The sequence below is a fragment of the Cinclus cinclus genome, chromosome 6, assembly GCF_963662255.1.
Source record: "Cinclus cinclus chromosome 6, bCinCin1.1, whole genome shotgun sequence".
Lineage (NCBI taxonomy): Eukaryota > Metazoa > Chordata > Aves > Passeriformes > Cinclidae > Cinclus > Cinclus cinclus.
The window spans coordinates 5,108,519-5,127,628 of NC_085051.1; the positions used below are offsets into that span (position 1 = coordinate 5,108,519).

Below are 19,110 nucleotides of genomic sequence, written 5' to 3' on the forward strand. Positions count from 1 at the left end.
GGATGTTTGGTGCTTGGGCTGCAGATTGACAGGCACCCAAATTAGTAATTTCTCTGACAAACAGGCTGCATCTTCATCTCTCATGAGCACATACTTCTCCCTCCCTCTTAATCACTGGACCCTTCACTGACCCACAAAACCTTAGTAAAGTGGTAGAGAAATATTTGGCCAAACACAGCTTGTGGTCTGAGCAAGCTAAAGCTCAGGGATGTATCCAACAGCTGCTGACGCCAAAACCAGGCAGGCAACAGGAAAACACAGCCACAAACTAAGAGGGAGAGGCAGAGGTGAGGTATAAGGGATTTGGGATTTCCCCCTTTCAGTGGTGGAGCTTCTGCATTTGGCTTACCATTTCACAAGGAACTGCAGTTTTGACAGGTTGGAGAAATAACATTATGGTTCCTGTAAGAAAAAAATAAATGTTATTGCATCACTGATCACCAGATAATCCATACAGAACTGTTTTCCAGCAAGCTGAAAAACACACAAAAAAAGGCCTGAATAAACCTAAGCACCCCCAGAATATTGAATACCTCACAATGCACCAAATTGATGCTCATGATGCTTAAATAACTCCATCCAGTTGTGGCAGACTGTTGAGCTGATGATCTTAAAGAATCAAGTATGATTAGCCACAGTATCTAACAGACTACACCTCTTGAAATAATTGAACTTGATGATTCAAGTATTGGAGACAACAGAATATCACTAGAATCTAGATTTCATGCCAAGTAAAGTTACAAGAAGAAGAAAATTTCAAGTTAGTCTGAATTCTTAGGATACAAGTTACACAATCTAATGTCTCAGCTTTGTTCAACACAAACCACCTATGGTTTTACAGGAACTTTTGCACACATGCTGCATTCAGCTAAGAAATAAAAGCAGCATAAAAGTTGTTCACTCCATGGCTACCCAAGCACAATGAGCAAAGCTCCATGTCATGGGAAGCAGGAAGACTTCAAGTATTTCAACAGGCTACAGACCAAGGTAATTTCAAAATATGTCAAGAAGGCTTGAAAACCTTCCCTGACCTTAAAGCTCATCTCCCAGTGAAAAGTGGCAACTATTCATAAATGAATAGGAAACATGAAAAGCCCCATGTTGTCTCAGTAAATTGAGGAATTCTGGAATTCACTGCACTGGGCATCTCTCACTTCTAATGCAGGCCTACATCACCTGGAATGGCCAGAAACTATGAAATGGATGTCTTAAGGCAAGGTAGCAGCAAGTTTGCCAAGCACAAACATTTGAGCTTGTCTATTCCCTTCCTATCCTATTATACAGAATAGGAGAATTTCTCTGGATGCAGGAGCAGATATTGGGCAAATAACTCAGATTAACAAACCTTAGCATGGGAACAAGCTAGTAGAGTTTATGCATCAAGACTGCCCATAGAGAGGGCAGCAAAAGCCAGTTCACCCTTTGGGAAATTAAAGCATTGCTGCTAGAATAGCAGAAGCATTCCAAGTCTGAAGTGAAAACATAAAACAATATTGTTACTATCCCTCTGACCATTCTGCCCAATTTGTTAAGCCATCTCCACAGCCACTGCACCCTAGTTAACACAGGAAATCTATGAAGCCAAATAATGTAATTTTGTAAAAAAAACATACCAACAATCCTGCAGGTTCAGGTATACAACTCCTATGTCACAGAAGGACTGACAAGATAAATGACATGTTGCAAGGATAGCAAAACCTTAATTCTGTGAACTGAATGCCAGAAGCTGTTGCCTTGGCAAGAATTACATGTCAACACTGCTAAAACCCATAGGCAAAATCAAACTGCCACAATGAAGCACAGAAGTTTGCAAACAACTTAATGTAGTGAATAAATATATACACACACCCCCATGGTTGATACCAGTGTGAAAAATTATCCTAATTTCTCACTAGAGAAACTACAAAAACTATATTCAGTCTTTCAGTGCTAGCTCACTGTCATAGACTATAGAATAAGCTCTTAGAGCTATCTAGCAACAGAGAGTAAAATTCAGAGTACAAATAGCAGGATATGTTCACAGACCTATACTTTCTGTCTGCATGGTCATGCCAATCAGCCTGTCTGAACAACCAGATGCTCGTGACAAATTTCTCAGAAGTATTCCCTAATAGCCAGCCACAGTTTTTCAAAGAAAGTATTTTACACATAAACTATCAAGAAAGCAATTCCTTAGGTAATGGACATAGAAAAGATTTATATTCTAGACACAAATCAACTACTGTGAATCACTAAGCACCTTGATTTGCCAACTCTTGTTTATGAAAGCATTGTTTTAGAAGTTCAACTGTAATCTGATGAACTCAGTCTCTGAAAACACAAGAGCCAGCAGAAGGAAACTTCTCAGTTCAACTTGATGAATACTAGCCAGATTTAATGTAAATGAGATTACATTGCTTGTAGATGTCACATCTAATTCCCCACTAGACATTAAGGAACATGGAAGCATAAAAATAATCACATGGGGAAAAAATGTTACTACATTTTGGGAGAAAGGGAGGCTTAGACATCAAGCTTGAAGAAAAGACTATTTTACTTGCAACCTTGAAAAAAAGTAGAAAATATGAACCAAGTATAGTTGAATTCAAGTTATTCTTAAGTCTTCAGATTTTCCAGCATAAGGAAAAATAGTGTGGCAGGCACGGGAGCAAGGGAGAAAACTACTTGACTCCCACTCCATGTCAGAGCTCAAGGAACACTGCCTACACTTGTCTATTGGTTATTTTTGTGCCTGAACGTATAGTTCTGCTTGATTAGAGGCTGTGAAACCTGAGAGGTCCTGGTGCTTCACTTTCCTTCACAGTATGATGTATGCTCATCCTTGCAGTATACACTGCTAGTCCCAGCCCAGATTCTGCTGACTGCAGATGTGGAACCATCTGCTTTAAAGGGATAGGGCCTCGAGATGAGAATTTCTCTCATCTGGGGAAATGTGCAAGAACTCTGTGTAACACATTTCATTTAAAATCACATCTTTGTGAATGACTAAGAAGATTCCCACTCAACCCGTTTGTTTTATGTTAGTTGGAGACCACCGCCGCCCTGCTTTTGAACAGCCTTCACTTCTTTAGTTTATAGTTCTGCAGAAAGTCTTTCTCTCTTTTAAAACATCAGTCAGTAACAGATGTACTTGCTCATTTTTTGGGCTGGAATTTTCAGAACACAGGTTATGCTTTTGTTACTGGAAACCAGTGAGACACTTCGTATTCTGTTATCCTCAAATCAAAATTAGTTCCCTCTAAGCAAACACCACAGTGACTGCTAACTAGTATTTCTTAAGTAAAACCTAAACAATGTTACTTTATATTGGAGTAGTGCCATAAGTGCAACATATGAAATACGTCCGTTCACCTTCCAAGTTCTTTCAGTATACAATGGTACAGAAAACAGCAATATGTGATATATTATCCTATTTCAAATTTCATTCCTTTTTTACCGAATCATCGTCAACTGAAGTCCAATTGTTAAATCAGACTCTACAGTACAATATGTGAAAGAAAATACTGAAAAAAATCTCCTGCTGAAATAAACTTATGCTGACAGGAAAAGATCAAAAGCATTTATGTAATTAAAAATTACTGAGAGTACATATAAAACAAACTGTGCATTGTGTTTTTAATTAAAAATATTACCCTGTGAATTGAAATGGAAGGCATTAGTAATCCAAGTGAAAAGAATTACGAAAGTATCTCTGTGTAATTATGAGTAAATCAATAAATAAATTCTACAAGAAAGAAATTAAAAAAGGCAAAAGGCATGTAGATTAAAAAGTTGCAAAGCACATGCATTACTTTTGTAAGAGAATGAAAAAGCTCCATTTCAAATGAAAAGCTTTCACCGGCATATTGCCACAGAGCAGGCTAATACAAATCTGTAGGAAATTACTCTTAATGGGAGAAAGATAGGAATACTTTTGGTAATTTTATTTATGACCATCTCTCTGCAAAAAGGTGCTTCCTTCTAACAGCAAAAGGTAAGGAAGAAAAACAAAAAAATGCTCTCCTTATTCTACGTTTTTCATTTAAAGTCAACAGCAAAGCCTTTTTGACTGCTAAACCCAGCACTGGAGCTCAGTACGACAGTTGTGGAGAGGTCTAGAGGCAAGATATGTCACTGCAACTGTAAGAACAGTTTCAGCTAGCTTTAGAATCTAGAAAATTGGAGGATTTATTTTCTCTGGGCACCCCGGAAGGGTGTAACCTGTGGTTTCACTTGTTTCAGTCTTAGGAAGCTTTACCTATCTGAAGAGACTGCTGAGGTAACAGCTCAGAAAGCCACTGGTACACAGGTAACAAAAATCCCACCTCTTGCTAACATAAAACAGCTTTAAGGGAAGCTGTCCTCGTGTATTTTGACATTGCAGCAAAATCTCACTGGAAGAGAACATCTGAACATTTCACTGTGCCCTGGCCTGAGATCAGCTTGACCAGCAGACACAATGGAAGTTGTCATTAAGCACCTGGTGGCTGGATGTGTCTGGATTCTCCTTATGTGATCCGTCTCTGGGTGTCGTGCACGTGGTCATGTTGAGAGAGGCAGGTTTTTGTGCACTTCTTAAAAGGCGGGGTTGAGTAGCTGCTGCCCATATTCTTTCCCCTCTACCAGCATCAGACAGAACCAGTGTGTGCTGGAAGACACTGGGCTGACTGCACTGAAGAGTTAATGGCTAGTGTAGCTGAACTCCAAAACCATACTGAGATACAGTGAAATACTAGAGCTTCATATGGATCACATCTGACCTTTTTAAACAGCTCTGGGTGGAGATTCACTTGTAAAACAGAAGAAGTTAATCCGTATGCGAGAACATTGAAAATACAATAGGCTTTCTGGAAGCTTCATGATTGCATTTCCTTCCCTCCTAATTATAAATGGCAGCTGACCATTAACAGTCCTTTTTGAGAAGCATTCTTATTACCTTTGACAGGTTGGCCAACAGAGGGAATGTGGGACAAGCTGTGACTCATATAATGATGGCTTAAAAAACCCCAACAATTTTCAACATAAAGTATCAATCTGAAAATTGTAATCTATATGATTAGTCAAAACATACTCAGAACATTTCCACTCAAACACAATACATCACAACTTTAATCAAGAGATTGCTTCATACGAAGGCTAACACTTTGCTTAAGGTTTTTAACCTTTTGCATGTTGAGAGTCAGTATTATTTTGAAATCAAAATCACTTGTAAACAGGCAACTTTCTTGTTTTTCTGGCAATTCTTTCCTGAAATTTTCACTACATGTAGACAAGAGCAGATGAGACATAATTTATGCTAAATAATTCTCCACGTGCACCATTTTCAGCTTTAACTTTTGAAAAACAGAGATAAATAACCATGCATATTCACGTACCCTTTATTTGCTTTCAGTGTAACATTCCATGCTAATTGCAGCTCTAATATTCGCGAGTGTAAATATAAGAATTAACAACTCTTGGATGGTTTTCCTCCCTTTTTACACTTGAATATTTTGGCTTACAAAATTAACAGCATACAGTAAATATTCCGCCCATACTTTGTACAAACTACATGATTTCGATATACAAGGATCCTGGTTTTATTATAGTGAAAATATACAACCATGTCTATTTACAATGAAAAAAAGTACATAAACCACATTTTAAACATTCTGCTACTGGCAGCCACTATTGTTTAGGAGGTAGCTTTAATTAACAAAATGAACTGAAGCCACATTTCCCATCATGGGTTCTATCAAATAAGTTACAATACAAAGATAAAAATTCATTGTATGAACAGTATATACAGTTTAATTCTCAAAACAGCAATCTAGCTTTATATCTAAATAATTTCTCCAGAGTAACTGGGATGGCAGTGTATTTACTCTTGATCTAGTGTATTGTCCAAAAGCCTTACATAATTCCTTAATCATACATTATTAACTTTGTATTGATCATATTTCAAACTAAATATAAGAAATTGATCACTGGTTGTCCTTAAATAATTTGGACCTCAGAACTTTAATGCTTTAAAAAGATTGCACTGATTTATGTGAAAATCAGCGACTTTGCACAGTATACTTCACCATCAATAAAGTAATTGGGAAAATGCTTTCTTTTTTACTTCCAAATTGCCTTGCATTTTCCCTCCATTTCCTAAAATCTCAGTCTATCCATAGGTATTACTGGAGTGCTGTAACTTTCAACAGGCTGCAGAGTATTAGCCAGTCTTATTGCAAAGACATGAGCTGTAATACAGTGAGAGCTCTGCTAACACCCCAGTACATCAACATTCCTTCCAATGGTATGATTTGTTGACTGCGTAATACTGAAGAAACTTGCTGCGGTTCACCTGAAATAATGCATCATCACTGGAAAAATGTGTTTAATCCTATTATTCCTGACAGCTGTTAATATTCTTATTACAATAAATCTACAGAACATTACGGATTACAAGTGCTTTACTGCAACAAACTTTTTTTAAAATTGAACATTAGCTAAAATATGAAACAAACACAGTATTCTGATATTGCTGTCACAGTTACGTATGGGAGAATTAATCCCTATTTTGGCCCTGCAATAAAATGCATCCTGAGATTCAATGCTGGATATACTATACAAAGCTAGCAATAGATTTTTTTGCTTAATTATAAAAAAGTCACATTTAAAAATAATTTCTATAATATTAAACAGCTATCCTTTATATTGTGCTTTTGCAGGGGGAAAAGAAAATCAACAGAACTTACCTCACCACCAGAAGAAGCAAAGTACAACTGCAATATGATGTGGAAACACACCATCAGCACGTAAAAGCTATAAAAGAAACCACTATTGTGTGAAAAGAGTAAAAATGTTGGGTAACAATTTTGGTTTACCAATTATTTACAGTCAGGGCAATTTATTTATTTAATTTTTTAAAACTGTATGGCTCAAGAAGTTACTGCCCACTTCCCTTCTTTACAAATGACACTAAATAGCGATTACAAAAGTGCTTCCTGCTTGAAAGGTCAAAACAGGCAACGGTCTGCAAAACGTTATACTCTTTTATTGGAACAGCTGATGGCAGAAAGCCTTTTCAGTCTTTAATTCTTGGTATGTTGTAGGCATAACGAACCAAAGGGAACCCTCTGCTTTGGTAGAAACACGCACGGCCACAGGCCTGCACTTGGTCCGAGCTGTCCGACACGAAGGAGTCGTCCTCGTCCGCGTAGTCAGAGTGGGCTGACTGGGTGCCACAGTCTGACCAGTAGCCATCTGGCCTCTGGCAAGGCACCACTGCCAGCGCAGGACAGCTGTGGGATTTTATTAAATGTTTACAGGGCACGGGCTTGGATAAAAGGAGCGACTCGCAACACTCGCACAGGGCAATGTTACCCTGCAAGTGGGTGTAAATGCCGCAGTCGTAGTAAAGATCCCGTGTCGCGCAGTCCCCTTGAGCGCTGACAGCAATTGCTACCGCTCCGTTCTTCCTGGTCAGATGGCGCCTGAGCAGCTTCCAGTCTTCCTGGAACTTTGGGTTGAAGAATACGTACAGGACTGGATTCAGGCAAGCGGGCAACGGGAAAAATATCAAAGTAACAGACTTCATGATTTCAGGGCTGATAGAAATTGCAGTGATCAGTGGTGCAAATGAGAAAAATGCAACAGGACAGAAAAAGATGCAGTTCGTGAAGATTAGCCAAGCAACATGCTTTATCGTGCTGGACTGTGAGTTTTCGGAGAGATCCTCTTTTTCCAAGTTGCAATAGAGTTTAGTGTAGATAATAGCCATTAGCAAAAATGCCAATGAATTCAGTAGCACTAAAGTTACTGTGAAACCTAACAAAGGTGTTTCTCCAGTTGGGAAGGGCAAGCAAAGGGGTGATGCTGAGTACTCCCCTTCATAAAAAAGTGGTAAGCATCCCGCTACAAGAGCACAAAGGAAAGCAAAAAATGCTGCAATTTGAAACTGTTTTTGGCGATTGCTTTTCCCCTTCTTAATAAACTCCTTTGCAGAGAAGCTCCGTTCAATAGCTGCCAACATCAGGAAAAAAATGGCACTTTCTGATGAAAAAACTGCAAGAAACCCAGCAATTCTGCAACCACTGCCGGTCTCCCACCATATGCCAAACTCAGCAAATCTTCCCCAAGATACAGCATCCAAGAAAGTTAAAATACCAGTATAAACTCCCATAAATAAGTTAGAGACAGAAATCAGGCTTATAAACAGTTTGGAAGATGGCAATGTAGTACAGGATGCAAATATTGTTAACATGACAAGCAGGTTGAAGAACAAAGCAACCAAAAAAATAAACCAGACAGTAAGGCGAATCATCCAGCTGCCCAATAAATATTCACAAGGCTTAAAAGCACCTAGAAGAAAACAAAAACACAAACAGAAGGACAACCAGTTTAGGAAAAAAATTCTGCCTTAATAAGCAAGATTTTGAAAAGGTCTTAAAAGTGTACTCCTCATTAATTCATGAATAGAATACACAGCTGAACTGCTAAATAGGTCAGTTGAAAGTAAACTATTCTGCTTAAGTTATTTACTAATAATTATGCCTGAAATAATAATTACTGCAGTGAATGGTCATTTGAGAACATTTTGCATAAACAAGCTAGCAAAACAAACTTACCTTTTAGCTATTCAAAACAGCTTTTATTAGTGGCATCTAAATATTTTTTATTTTATGTAGATTTCATATTTCATAAAGAAGGCTGGCAAAAAAATATAAAAGTGAATGTTCAGAATCCCCTCGTAAGAGAAAAGAATTTTTTAGAAGGAACATGTTCTCTCAAACAAAATTATTCACAAACATGCCTTCTGAAGTGACTTTTGGTCACAATGAAACATCTGTAGAACAGCAAATCCAGTTTAATCAGCTTTAACAGGGACAGGAATTTACCACATGCCCTGTCCCCCAGCCTCGCCACTGAAAGGCACTGTCATCTTGAAAAGTCATATGAGAAAATTATTTTTTTCTTCTTTTGCCACTTGAAACAGCTGACATAAAAAAAGTCCAACAAAGTAATAGGAGACAAGACAAGGAAAAAAGCTAGCTACTATTGCATACCCTTCTAATCCCCCAACTGCTGTTTATTCCATGGGGAAATCCTACTGATTTCAAGTAACAATTAGAAGAATTTAATATCCATATCCATATCTATCTGCCCTATATCCATTAGGCACTGTCCTGACTGTCCTAAGCACAATAGCTCAGGATCCCTCCCTGCAGGGAGCTGAAGAAAATGCCAAACTGCAAAGGCTGGAGCTTCTGAGCTGGATTCATCCTGTGACCCTGGCTCTGTGCAGCACATGCCTCTCCTTTAGACATGGGAAAGGTAAGAACAACCCATCCCTAACGTGGGCAGGAACAGCACTGCCAAGAATGACTAAATGTCAGTGCCAAAATCTCCCAAGGCCTAAAGCAACTTCCAGAAATTAATGGATTGACAAGCAAAAAAAAAAAAAAAAAAAAAAAAAACAGTTTAAATGCTCAAACTTCATTTTTGGGCATAAAGTAATGGCGCCCACTGGATTATCAGAAAATCAGGAGTAAAGTTCTTAGCAGGTATTACCAAGTAAAACATCAATGACAGAATAATTAACTTTACAATAAATTCATGTGACACAATACCTGCTAAGCTGATCTACTTAAAAACAAAAACAACTTCCTACTTGTGAAATTTTAAAATCAATTTGAAGACATTTTTCTAGTAGCTGTACTTTAGACAAATAAAAGCCTCCACCCTTTCCTGTTTTCCTCCCAAAGTACAGCTATCCTTTGAGTTTAAAGTTACCCTCCTCTCACACTGGTATTTCCAGTCCATACTGGGAGGGGGCAAGAATTCATGCTCAGAAAGATGTTTCAGTGAACTTGACGTACTTGAGCACCACTATTCAGCAATTCATTCTTTAGGCAAAGTGGATCTACAGGCTGAGCAGTGATTCACAACTTATGTGGTGGAGTACGTTATGACCAGATGGCAGCATGAAATATAAACTTGTTAGTATGAGAGGGACTGGTGAAAAACTAGGCAAATTGTGAACTTGTAGACCAAGCTCTTTCTTTTAGACCTAATACAGCATTTCTGGCATGAACAAAAAGAATGAGCTAAAGACTTAAAAAAATTTAATCCATGTAACCACCATCTCAAATCTCATTCTGTAAACAGGAGATCAAAAGCAAATAAGCACCTTTAACAAGTTAACGTTCAGATTATGATTATGTACAATTACATTAATGTATTTGACTTTCTGACTACGGGTTTTTTTTGGCTGTGATCAAAAAATCCTTGTGATATGATGGATATTAAAGCCAGAGCTAGCTCAAAAGGTAAACAGATTTTCGTAACATAAAATAGTAGTTAGGAGATGAGAAAGAAATAAGACTCGGAAAACTCCTGCTCATCCAGAAGTAACTTCACTGGAAGCATACTGCATCTGCATGTTCCTGTTTATGCAGACAAAAGGGTACAAGATATATGGAAGGAATCCTCTGGAGAGGCTGTGGCAAAGGCAAGAAAGCAAGAGACACTACAGCAAATCCTTCAGGGGCTGAGTGGAACAGTGTACAGAAATTTACAGTTTGAGCTAGAGAAACAGAAGGGCAGAAACAAAGCACACTAGAATGAAAATATTCATTGCAACACCAAACACTTTCAACACTCCTGGACTGTTCAAGCCTGAATTGGAGTAAATGTGGTATGCCAGCAAGACTATTCACTGCACAAGGTCATTAGCAGTTTAAAATTGCTATTGCCTATTCCAGCTACGTGTAACAGCCCTCTGCTTACAGTTAACGTGGCTCTAGCAGGGCTGGGGAGCAGATCACATGAATGTGCCTTATCCTCTCTCCTGGAAAGACCAAGTTTTATTAAAACCACCAATGAAAGACAGCAGTTTGAGTGAAGCTTTTAAAGCACAGGCTGAACTCCCACTGAAACAGATGAACATCTCCTTAACAAAAATAAGGCAGAACTAGATAGAAGGCAGTGCATTAGCAGACTCCAAATATGAGCATTATAGTCTTCATTGTTCTGCTTATGGAAAGAAATTTCAGTATTTTTCATAGCATAGTTCTCTAATGAAGGGCTATGTGTTTAAAGCTGAGTCACATCTTTGTGATTGCTCATCCAAAACAACACTGACATCAAATCAAGTTTTACCAAAAGCACTGGAGAATTGAATCTTCTGTGTACATAATGACTACCAGGAATGAAAGATGTAATTCTGCACTCACTCTTTGCATAACACCATGCCTGAAGTTCAGTGTGGCTAAAGCACATTATAAGATTTACCTGTTGCTGGTGTACAGTGAATAATAGTCTGTCCCAATTCCTCATTTTTCGCATTTCTTATAATATCTGCATTAGCTGTAAAAGTGAAAAACATGTTAGTTGTAGGAAGAAAACTAAGTGAAATGGCAGTGAAGCTGCCTAGGATGGAAGTAGTTCACCGACACCTGAGCCTTCTGACAAGTAAAGTTGTTCTGGTTTGCCACATAAGGCCAGGTGCTCAGCAGAAGTTGCTGCTTACAAGGCTTTGTAACAAAGCAACACCTTTAATCACTGGGGAAAGATCTATGGGGCCTGAAGTAGACAGTGGAAGGACAAGTCCTGTCTGAATAGAAAGGCTGAAACACTGAGAACAATAAAACCACGACAGAAGCAATACTTGCAGTTTGAATACTTTTTCATTACTGTTTTTTTTTTTCAGACAGGCAAGTCTTGCAGTGCCCAATATATCTTTCACATGTTTGGAAGGAACATGGCACTGCTGATTTGTATGCAATTGCTAAGCACTTTCAGAGACTGCTTTTGTATCCCTGTAGAGACTTACATTTTTCATACTCCCTTATTCAAAGGCAACACACACTGTTATTCTAGTCTGGTACAAAACAATACTGCTGGTTAAGTACAATTAAACATTTACCCTTCTCATGATCCATCAAGGCACCTTGATCTTGGTGACTGGAATCTTCAGCATTAGAGTTAAGATAAGAATCACAACCCCAAAATGCACAACACTGATAAGCATATGGTACAGAGAGTGACCTGAAATACAGGCAGAACAAAGAAGACCATTAAACTTTATAACCAAAGTTAAGATTACCACCTATTAAAAGTATTGAAGTAGCACACTTCAGTGGTAAACTCAAATCTTTTTCTCATGATGGCTGATAAAAACTATTTCAAATTGGATCAGGTATAACCGTTTCTAATGAACTCTTGCACCAAGATAAAGGACACATGATATATACAAGTGAGAAGCACAAAGATCATGTTATGATATTTAGCTCTCTACTATTCTTTCTACTCCATATACAAACCAAATTCTGATCGGAGTTAGTCTGTGGCATTGCTGTAGAAAAGAAACTGAAAACTAATTAAGTAAGCTAATTAAAGAGTAACTGTTTGTAAGAAAATTAATTCCCAGATGCCCACAACCTTGTGTTACATCTTTCCTTTTCACTCTTCATTCTGTGATACCAAAATACGATTTCTATTTTTTGTGTGTTTGGCAGAAATGGTACATACTGTTAGTCTGGCAGAGAAGAGGTACATCTTCACACAGAGTTCTAAAGAAACCACATAAACAATGAGGGAATAGCAGACCAGAATCTAATTTTTTTTCACTCTGGACTACAATATCAACTATCCTGAATTCTCTTCTTGAAAATATTTAGGAGGAACATCAGACTACTTCTTAATGTGCAGAAAGAGTTTTGTAGAATGGAGAATAGTTCATCACTGTCTGATCCATCTCTCATAAAAATCAATTACAGGTTTCCATTTGAATGATTATTTTTATTCTTATCCTTTCCCTCCGAGAAAATATATATAAAGCATGGTGATTATGTAATGAGACACCTGCGTGTCTGCTCATGTTTTCCACAGTGTGAAAGACAGATATGCTCAGTTCAGTAACAAATGGAAATCCACCCAAAGCACTACTCTCAAGTCTTATGAAAAAAAGTTGCCTGAAAAGTGGTGGAGGAAAAATATTAAAAATCCCAAGAAAATTATCTACAACTGGCTTCTACACCAGAACAGTCAGATGCCCTTTATATCGACCAACACTGAGATCCTCCAGGACTCAGCAGAGGCCTGAGCAATTGTCATGAGTGCTATACACTGGCTCCATTTATTACCACACTGATTGGTACTGCAAGCACTCTGCGGTGTTATTTACCAACATACCGGAGTTTTGCGAAGTTCTTTGCTGCCAAGGCTTCTTTCAACTCAGAATTGCCTGTGAGTTTAAGCTGATTCAGTCCACTCAATCCTTCAACTGGAACTGAACTGAGCTCATTGAAACTTAAATCTCTGGAATGTGAATATTAAGACTGTGTTAAAAAGTCAGTTTTGAAGATCCTCTGGCATACATTTCATTAAAGTAGGGAAGGATTTTATCACGTGAGGTTGTGGTCTAGAAATGCCTGCCAGTGCAGCAGGCACTCAAAAGGAGCGTGCTCTGCATGTATTCAGCTAGCAAGAGCCTTTCTGATGAACAGATTAAACCAATGATTAGCACATCACCTTTAAGCTAAAAATATTTACTATCTCAGCAGTTTAATGACAGAGAGAGGAGGTGACTGCACAGAACAGCCTACTTACAGGTTAAGAAGAGCTCCAACAGTGATGAAAGCTCCCTTGTGGATCTGATGGATCTGATTTCTGCTGAGGTCCCTGCAATGAATGCCAAAGATTATTTTAGCAGTTTCACCAAATGTTACAGCCATTGTACTGAGAAAAAAAGCTAAGGTGACAAATGTATCATGCCTTTATCAGAAAAGTAGAACACACCCTATCTCTTCCCATTCAGCCAGGTGCAATAGCAGCCAAATTCCTTGGTAATGCAGCTGTATCCTGCTTCACCTCATCACTGAAGTAGAATCCATCTCCCATTCCTGCTCCCTTTCCCTTTCTTTCTGACACTACAAGCACAACCTGAGCTCCCAAGGCAGAGGCTGGCTCTGGCATCACCTGTTCCCAGCATGAAGGTGCCAGGATGACCACTTTCTTTGTCACCCACTTTGGTGACAACTGCATCTGCAGCAAGACACGCTGGCAGAGATGAGGGAAGACAATAAAAGAACAAGCAGAAGAGCATCTGCTTTGCTGGATTTCAAATCCAGCTCCAGCTTTTGCTGGACCATCATGACTTACAACATTCTTCTTAAAATACCTGTCTATTTCTGGATTGTTTTTCCTGCTAACTTAATATAGCTTGAGTTGTAAGGGGAGAGGATAATTTTGTTTACTTATCTACTTCTCCTGAGGAAAACAGATAGGGTGTCTCCAACAAATACTATATAATGAAATAATAATGGTGACCATGCAAAATACTGGACCACTGAAAAAATCTGCTTTTTTAGACTTCATTATTTTATTAAAATATTTTTATAGGCTAGAAAAATAAGATGGAGTATAGAAGGAACAGGGCTGAAACTGGCTGCTGGCATTTTGCCTTCAATCAAATTTTTAACTCCAAACCCTGACATCAGTTTAGATGGGAATCAAAAACATGATCTTGTTTTACTCAGCATGCAGCTATATATGGACTTACAGGACACGAAGGGAGGATAGTCCTTGAAAGGTGTCCTCTGCAATTTCATGGATTTGATTATGCTGTAAGGAGCTGCAAAGGGAAAAAGCAGAAACAGAACTTCATTAGCTGATTTCAAACAAAGGGATAACTTGGTGTCTGCTAATGGATGGGTTTAGCCTTATCAATGACTAGATTTTACTCATTTTCCCATGCAGACAGACTGTCAAGTACTTTGCATCAGCTATGTTAATACAACCATGGCACCTCTGCCCAATCCCAATTCACAAATCATTTAATTTAGAAGAGACTATTAAGTGTGGACTGAATTACTTTCAAGCTAAAAATAACACTGTGTGAACACTGAAGAGTCATACTGAAATTTAAAACAACTCTCCATTCTGCATGGAGTCTTTTAAGCATATTCTAACCATTCAATTTATGTGCACAGCAATACTACTATGAAATGCAGGATTAAGATGTGTCTTTCATGCCTCTTGTGCCACAGGAATAATTAAGCACTAGCTAATTAAGGAGAGCTCAAGTGGTTGAACTGTCTGTCCAGCACACCTCTCATATGAGATCACCATATTATCTCTCTGTCCTTAATTTTTGAAAATTAGAATCAAACATGAAGCAAAAAAGTCTAGAGATGTGGACTCAGAATACTAAGGAGTTTATAAAAATAAACAGCACTTATTTCTACTTACATTTCTTCCAATGTGTGGCAGCCCTTAAAACTTGGGAGGTCCTTTATATTGTTATAAGACAAGTCCCTTCAAAACAGAAAAAGGGAGAAGGGTGCTTAGTTCAACTCCTTTCTACTTGAAACATCTCATCACTTGTCACTATTAAATAGACTGACAGAAAAATCATCCTATTAGTACCACTCTGATGAAAAACTAAGAGTAGTTTAGATAAAATCACAGAGGCAATCATAACTGTAAACTCTACATCTTGGTATACACATATCCTAAAAACATTTAGGACATGCTCCCTGAATTTTGAGAGTTAGAATCTAAAAAATGTATTCATAACCTGCTTTTTTAGAATAAACATGGTAAATTGTACGTAAAGCACAAATTTAGTGCCAATTTTGTTTAGTGTGCTGGTAATTGCTTAAGGAAAGCTAGGAAAGCACAGAATGTTCTGTGAAACAATGCAACAAAAAAACACTAGAAACAAGCAAACAATCTTAAAATTTCTACTTGAAAGGTAAATAGCTGTTTGAAAAGAAATCCCACCTCATCTTTTTTCCTCCCCAGTTTTTCTTCTATCAAACAGAACATATTTTTCTGCTCCCTTTTTCAGGATTTACTTATTTCCACATTTTCCTGCATGCATCCCTTGCAAACATGGTTTGTTCCCATCCTCCTAATGGTTTCAGTTACCAGTTTGGGTGGTTTTGTATTAATTTTAACACGTCTTCACTGCTTTTTTTGTCTAGCCTTTGTATTGATATCTTCTTCCTAATTCTCATATCCATTTCTTTTGGTTCCTGATGCTCTCTCCTCCGTTCATTAACACAAAAAGTCAAAGCACTATAACTAAACTCTTCTTTAACCTCTGAAAGTAGACAACTACTGTTGTGTTAGAAATGAATGCTGGCAGAACCAATTTGAAGACTGATCTCTGCAGCACCACCTTACATATCTCTCATAACATATGAAAAAAATGTAACATATCCCTGTAAAGGGGATTCTGTTTAAGGAATGTAAGGCATTATATCAAAAATCTTGATTTGAACAATTAAGAAACCACACTTCCAACTCTGGTAGAACTACTAGGATGAAAAATTAAAATCAACACTTTAAATTAGATTAAAGTTAGATTTCAGTTTCTTTCAAAACATTCTGATGAAGAGAGGCACAATATGTATACGTACAAAGTTCGAAGCACCTTTTGCTCTTGGCATAAATTAACAGGAATACTGCTTATCTTGGTCCCTGTAAGAGTTCTGTGGGGAAAAAAAAAACAACAAACCCACACATATAAATGCTTGTTTTGTTTATGACAGATGGCTTAACAAGGATATATAAGGATAGAATGCTATCAGGGTGCTAGATTCACCAACCAAACCTTTTTCTTGTTTTTGTTTCTTTTTTTTTGAAGAGGGTAATTTTTCTGTTTTTCATTTCTGGTAGAGGGAGTTAGTATCAATGGCTTTTTTTATAGGCTTTTCTCAACTTCCCTTACTGCTAAAAAAACCCAAAGCTTTAAGTGGCACCCAGGTATCGCAGTGAGGGAAACTGTATCATTACATTTATTGACTGGAAGAGAACACATATGCAGTTGCTCTCCAAATCCACTAATCATATTTCAATTACTTCACAAGAGGCAAACCCAAGAATTTATTTCTGCAAAAGACACTTACAAGCTCTCCAGATTTATGGTTCCCGTCAAATTAGGAAACCACTGCACCATGCTGGCACCCCGAACAACCCTAAAAAAAATCCCCATGAAAGTTAGCTGTGAACTGTTATGAAATTGAATTTTGACATTCAGTCTCATTATCAGGGAGATGTTTACACCAAGGAGACATTCTCACATTCTTACTGCTTTTAAATTTTACATTTGAATAATGTGTGAAAGATCATCTTTTCACTGCTTCTTATGCTACCAATTTATAATTGATAAATTACTCCTCCATGAGCAAACAATTGGAATTCATCAAACTCGAAAGAGTGCTATGAAAAATGCAGTTTGTAGTTCAAAGTCTCACTCCATTTTGCTTATTCATCACCCCCAGAAGTGATATCTTTTAAAAGCATACATGCACTAACCTGCAAAACATTCTCACAATATACACCCCTGCTCAAAAAACCACCAAGGACATACTTAGTTAAACAATCTGCAGTATCTGAGCATTTGGCCTTGGGTTATGTATCTTATGAAAGGTAATTAAAAAAAAAAAGTTGCAGAGCTTATTAAATAGAGCTTCTTAAGAAACTAGATATTCCCAACAATAACAATATTTATTAACTTACTGAAAAAAACCTTCTAATGTAAGAGAGAGTCAGAAAAATTTATTTATTTAGAGTTCTTAGCCACAACATTTCATACCCATTTATTGTACGGTATTGTTAAGAAGGTACTTACAGGGAATGCAGATCTGACAGATTCTGAAATGCTGAGTTCCCCACAAAAGACAAAGGATTATCATACAAATGTCTGGGAAATGAAAATATGTTTTAGTGTTTGTTTTTACAGTCACTGTCCATTAAAGACTAAAAATGGATGGATGAAAATTACTTACATCGTTCTTAGAAGGGGGTTTCCTGCAAATGCTCCATCAGGAATTATGGAAATGTAGTTACTGTGAAATCCCCTAAAGATATTAGCAAAGCAAAACCCAACATTTAAAACTCTACTGCCAGGATATTCAAGCAGTAGTCATTTTCATTGTATCTACTCAATTCCCAATCCTGCCATAACAAGGACTGCAGTAGGACTAAGTCAAATCTGTAGCAATAACTTTAAAGGCGTTATTTTTGTCTACTAAACATCAGCTAAACTGAAAATAATTTATTAGAACGAAATTATTTTTACCAAGTGTGATGCTCTATTTTCACTTTTCTTACTCATCTCTTAAGGAGGGACAAGGAGAAAACCATCAATGAGTACCTAATCTGCTACTGGAGGCCAAAACCCTCTTGAGATTAAGATCTATGCTAATGGCTCTCCTGAATAAATAACCTGCTTATGTAACTCCAAAATAATTTAAAACACATGCCCTCTCTAGCTGATGACTATATTTTCTTTTAATTATAGCTTCACATACCATAATTTGACCTAATTTAGGCTCCTGTACAGTGAGACAAGCATTCTTAAATCCAGGATTTTTTTTCCCTTTTTATTTATGAAAAGGAGAAAGAAAAGTGGCAAAAAGGGAGAATAAGTAAGTAATACTCACAACTCCTTTAGATTTGGAAGTGCTTTTATGGCTTCAGGGAACTCTACCATGTTATTATAATTTAAATCCCTAGAAGAAACAAAGCAAGAAAATTATAAAATTTTTAACAGTAGCCATGAATTGTCAAAATAATTTTTGTGTAAGACAGTTCAATGAAAGAAAAAAGTTCTCAGAACTCCCTTAACTAGACCATAGAGTAACTTCTCCTTAGATTTAGTCTTCTGATGGTCTACATGCTTTATAACCAGCAAGATAACTTTATAACTTAGGCAAGATATTTAATATTACCCAGAGGATTATTCCTATTAAGTCGAACAGTATTTCCTCACTGCAAAGCTCAGTATTTTTCAATACCTCACAGATTTTTCTTCAACAGGATTTACACAGAAATGAACCATGATTTCAAAGATGTAAAAAGAAGTAGCTACAAATGACTACTCTTTATTATCATCTTACAAAGAATACTTTTTGTCAAGATTTTATAAACCAAACAGTAAATAAGCCATTATGTAACAGATTGTGCAGCAATACCAGCTATAAATACTGATTAGAAGCACAGAAAAACTTCATTACAGACTGGTGATGGGGATCTGTTGAATTCTTGGTTAACGTGTCACTACTCTAGCAGTAATGTCAGCACCTCTGCAAAAGGGATTCCTTGTAAATGGCAAAAAAACCCATTTTCAGAGTCTTATATCAGCTGTAT

General features: G+C 37.4%; 1 protein-coding gene across 2 annotated transcripts in view; it reads right to left on the reverse strand.

Moving 5' to 3' along the window:
- Nucleotides 1–7,033: 7,033 nt before the first annotated feature.
- LGR4 (leucine rich repeat containing G protein-coupled receptor 4) overlaps nt 7,034–19,110 on the reverse strand; it is a 70,393-nt gene continuing 58,316 nt past the window's right edge. For both annotated transcript variants that reach the window (XM_062494283.1, XM_062494280.1), the window contains 12 exons: nt 18,405–18,473; nt 17,748–17,819; nt 17,591–17,662; nt 16,866–16,934; nt 16,377–16,448; nt 15,202–15,267; nt 14,513–14,584; nt 13,561–13,632; nt 13,144–13,269; nt 11,870–11,997; nt 11,242–11,316; nt 7,034–8,310 (listed from right to left, as the gene is read on the reverse strand). In XM_062494283.1, the coding sequence (XP_062350267.1) occupies nt 7,034–8,310; nt 11,242–11,316; nt 11,870–11,997; nt 13,144–13,269; nt 13,561–13,632; nt 14,513–14,584; nt 15,202–15,267; nt 16,377–16,448; nt 16,866–16,934; nt 17,591–17,662; nt 17,748–17,819; nt 18,405–18,473 (2,170 nt within the window). The remainder of the gene's footprint in view (nt 8,311–11,241; nt 11,317–11,869; nt 11,998–13,143; nt 13,270–13,560; nt 13,633–14,512; nt 14,585–15,201; nt 15,268–16,376; nt 16,449–16,865; nt 16,935–17,590; nt 17,663–17,747; nt 17,820–18,404; nt 18,474–19,110) is intronic.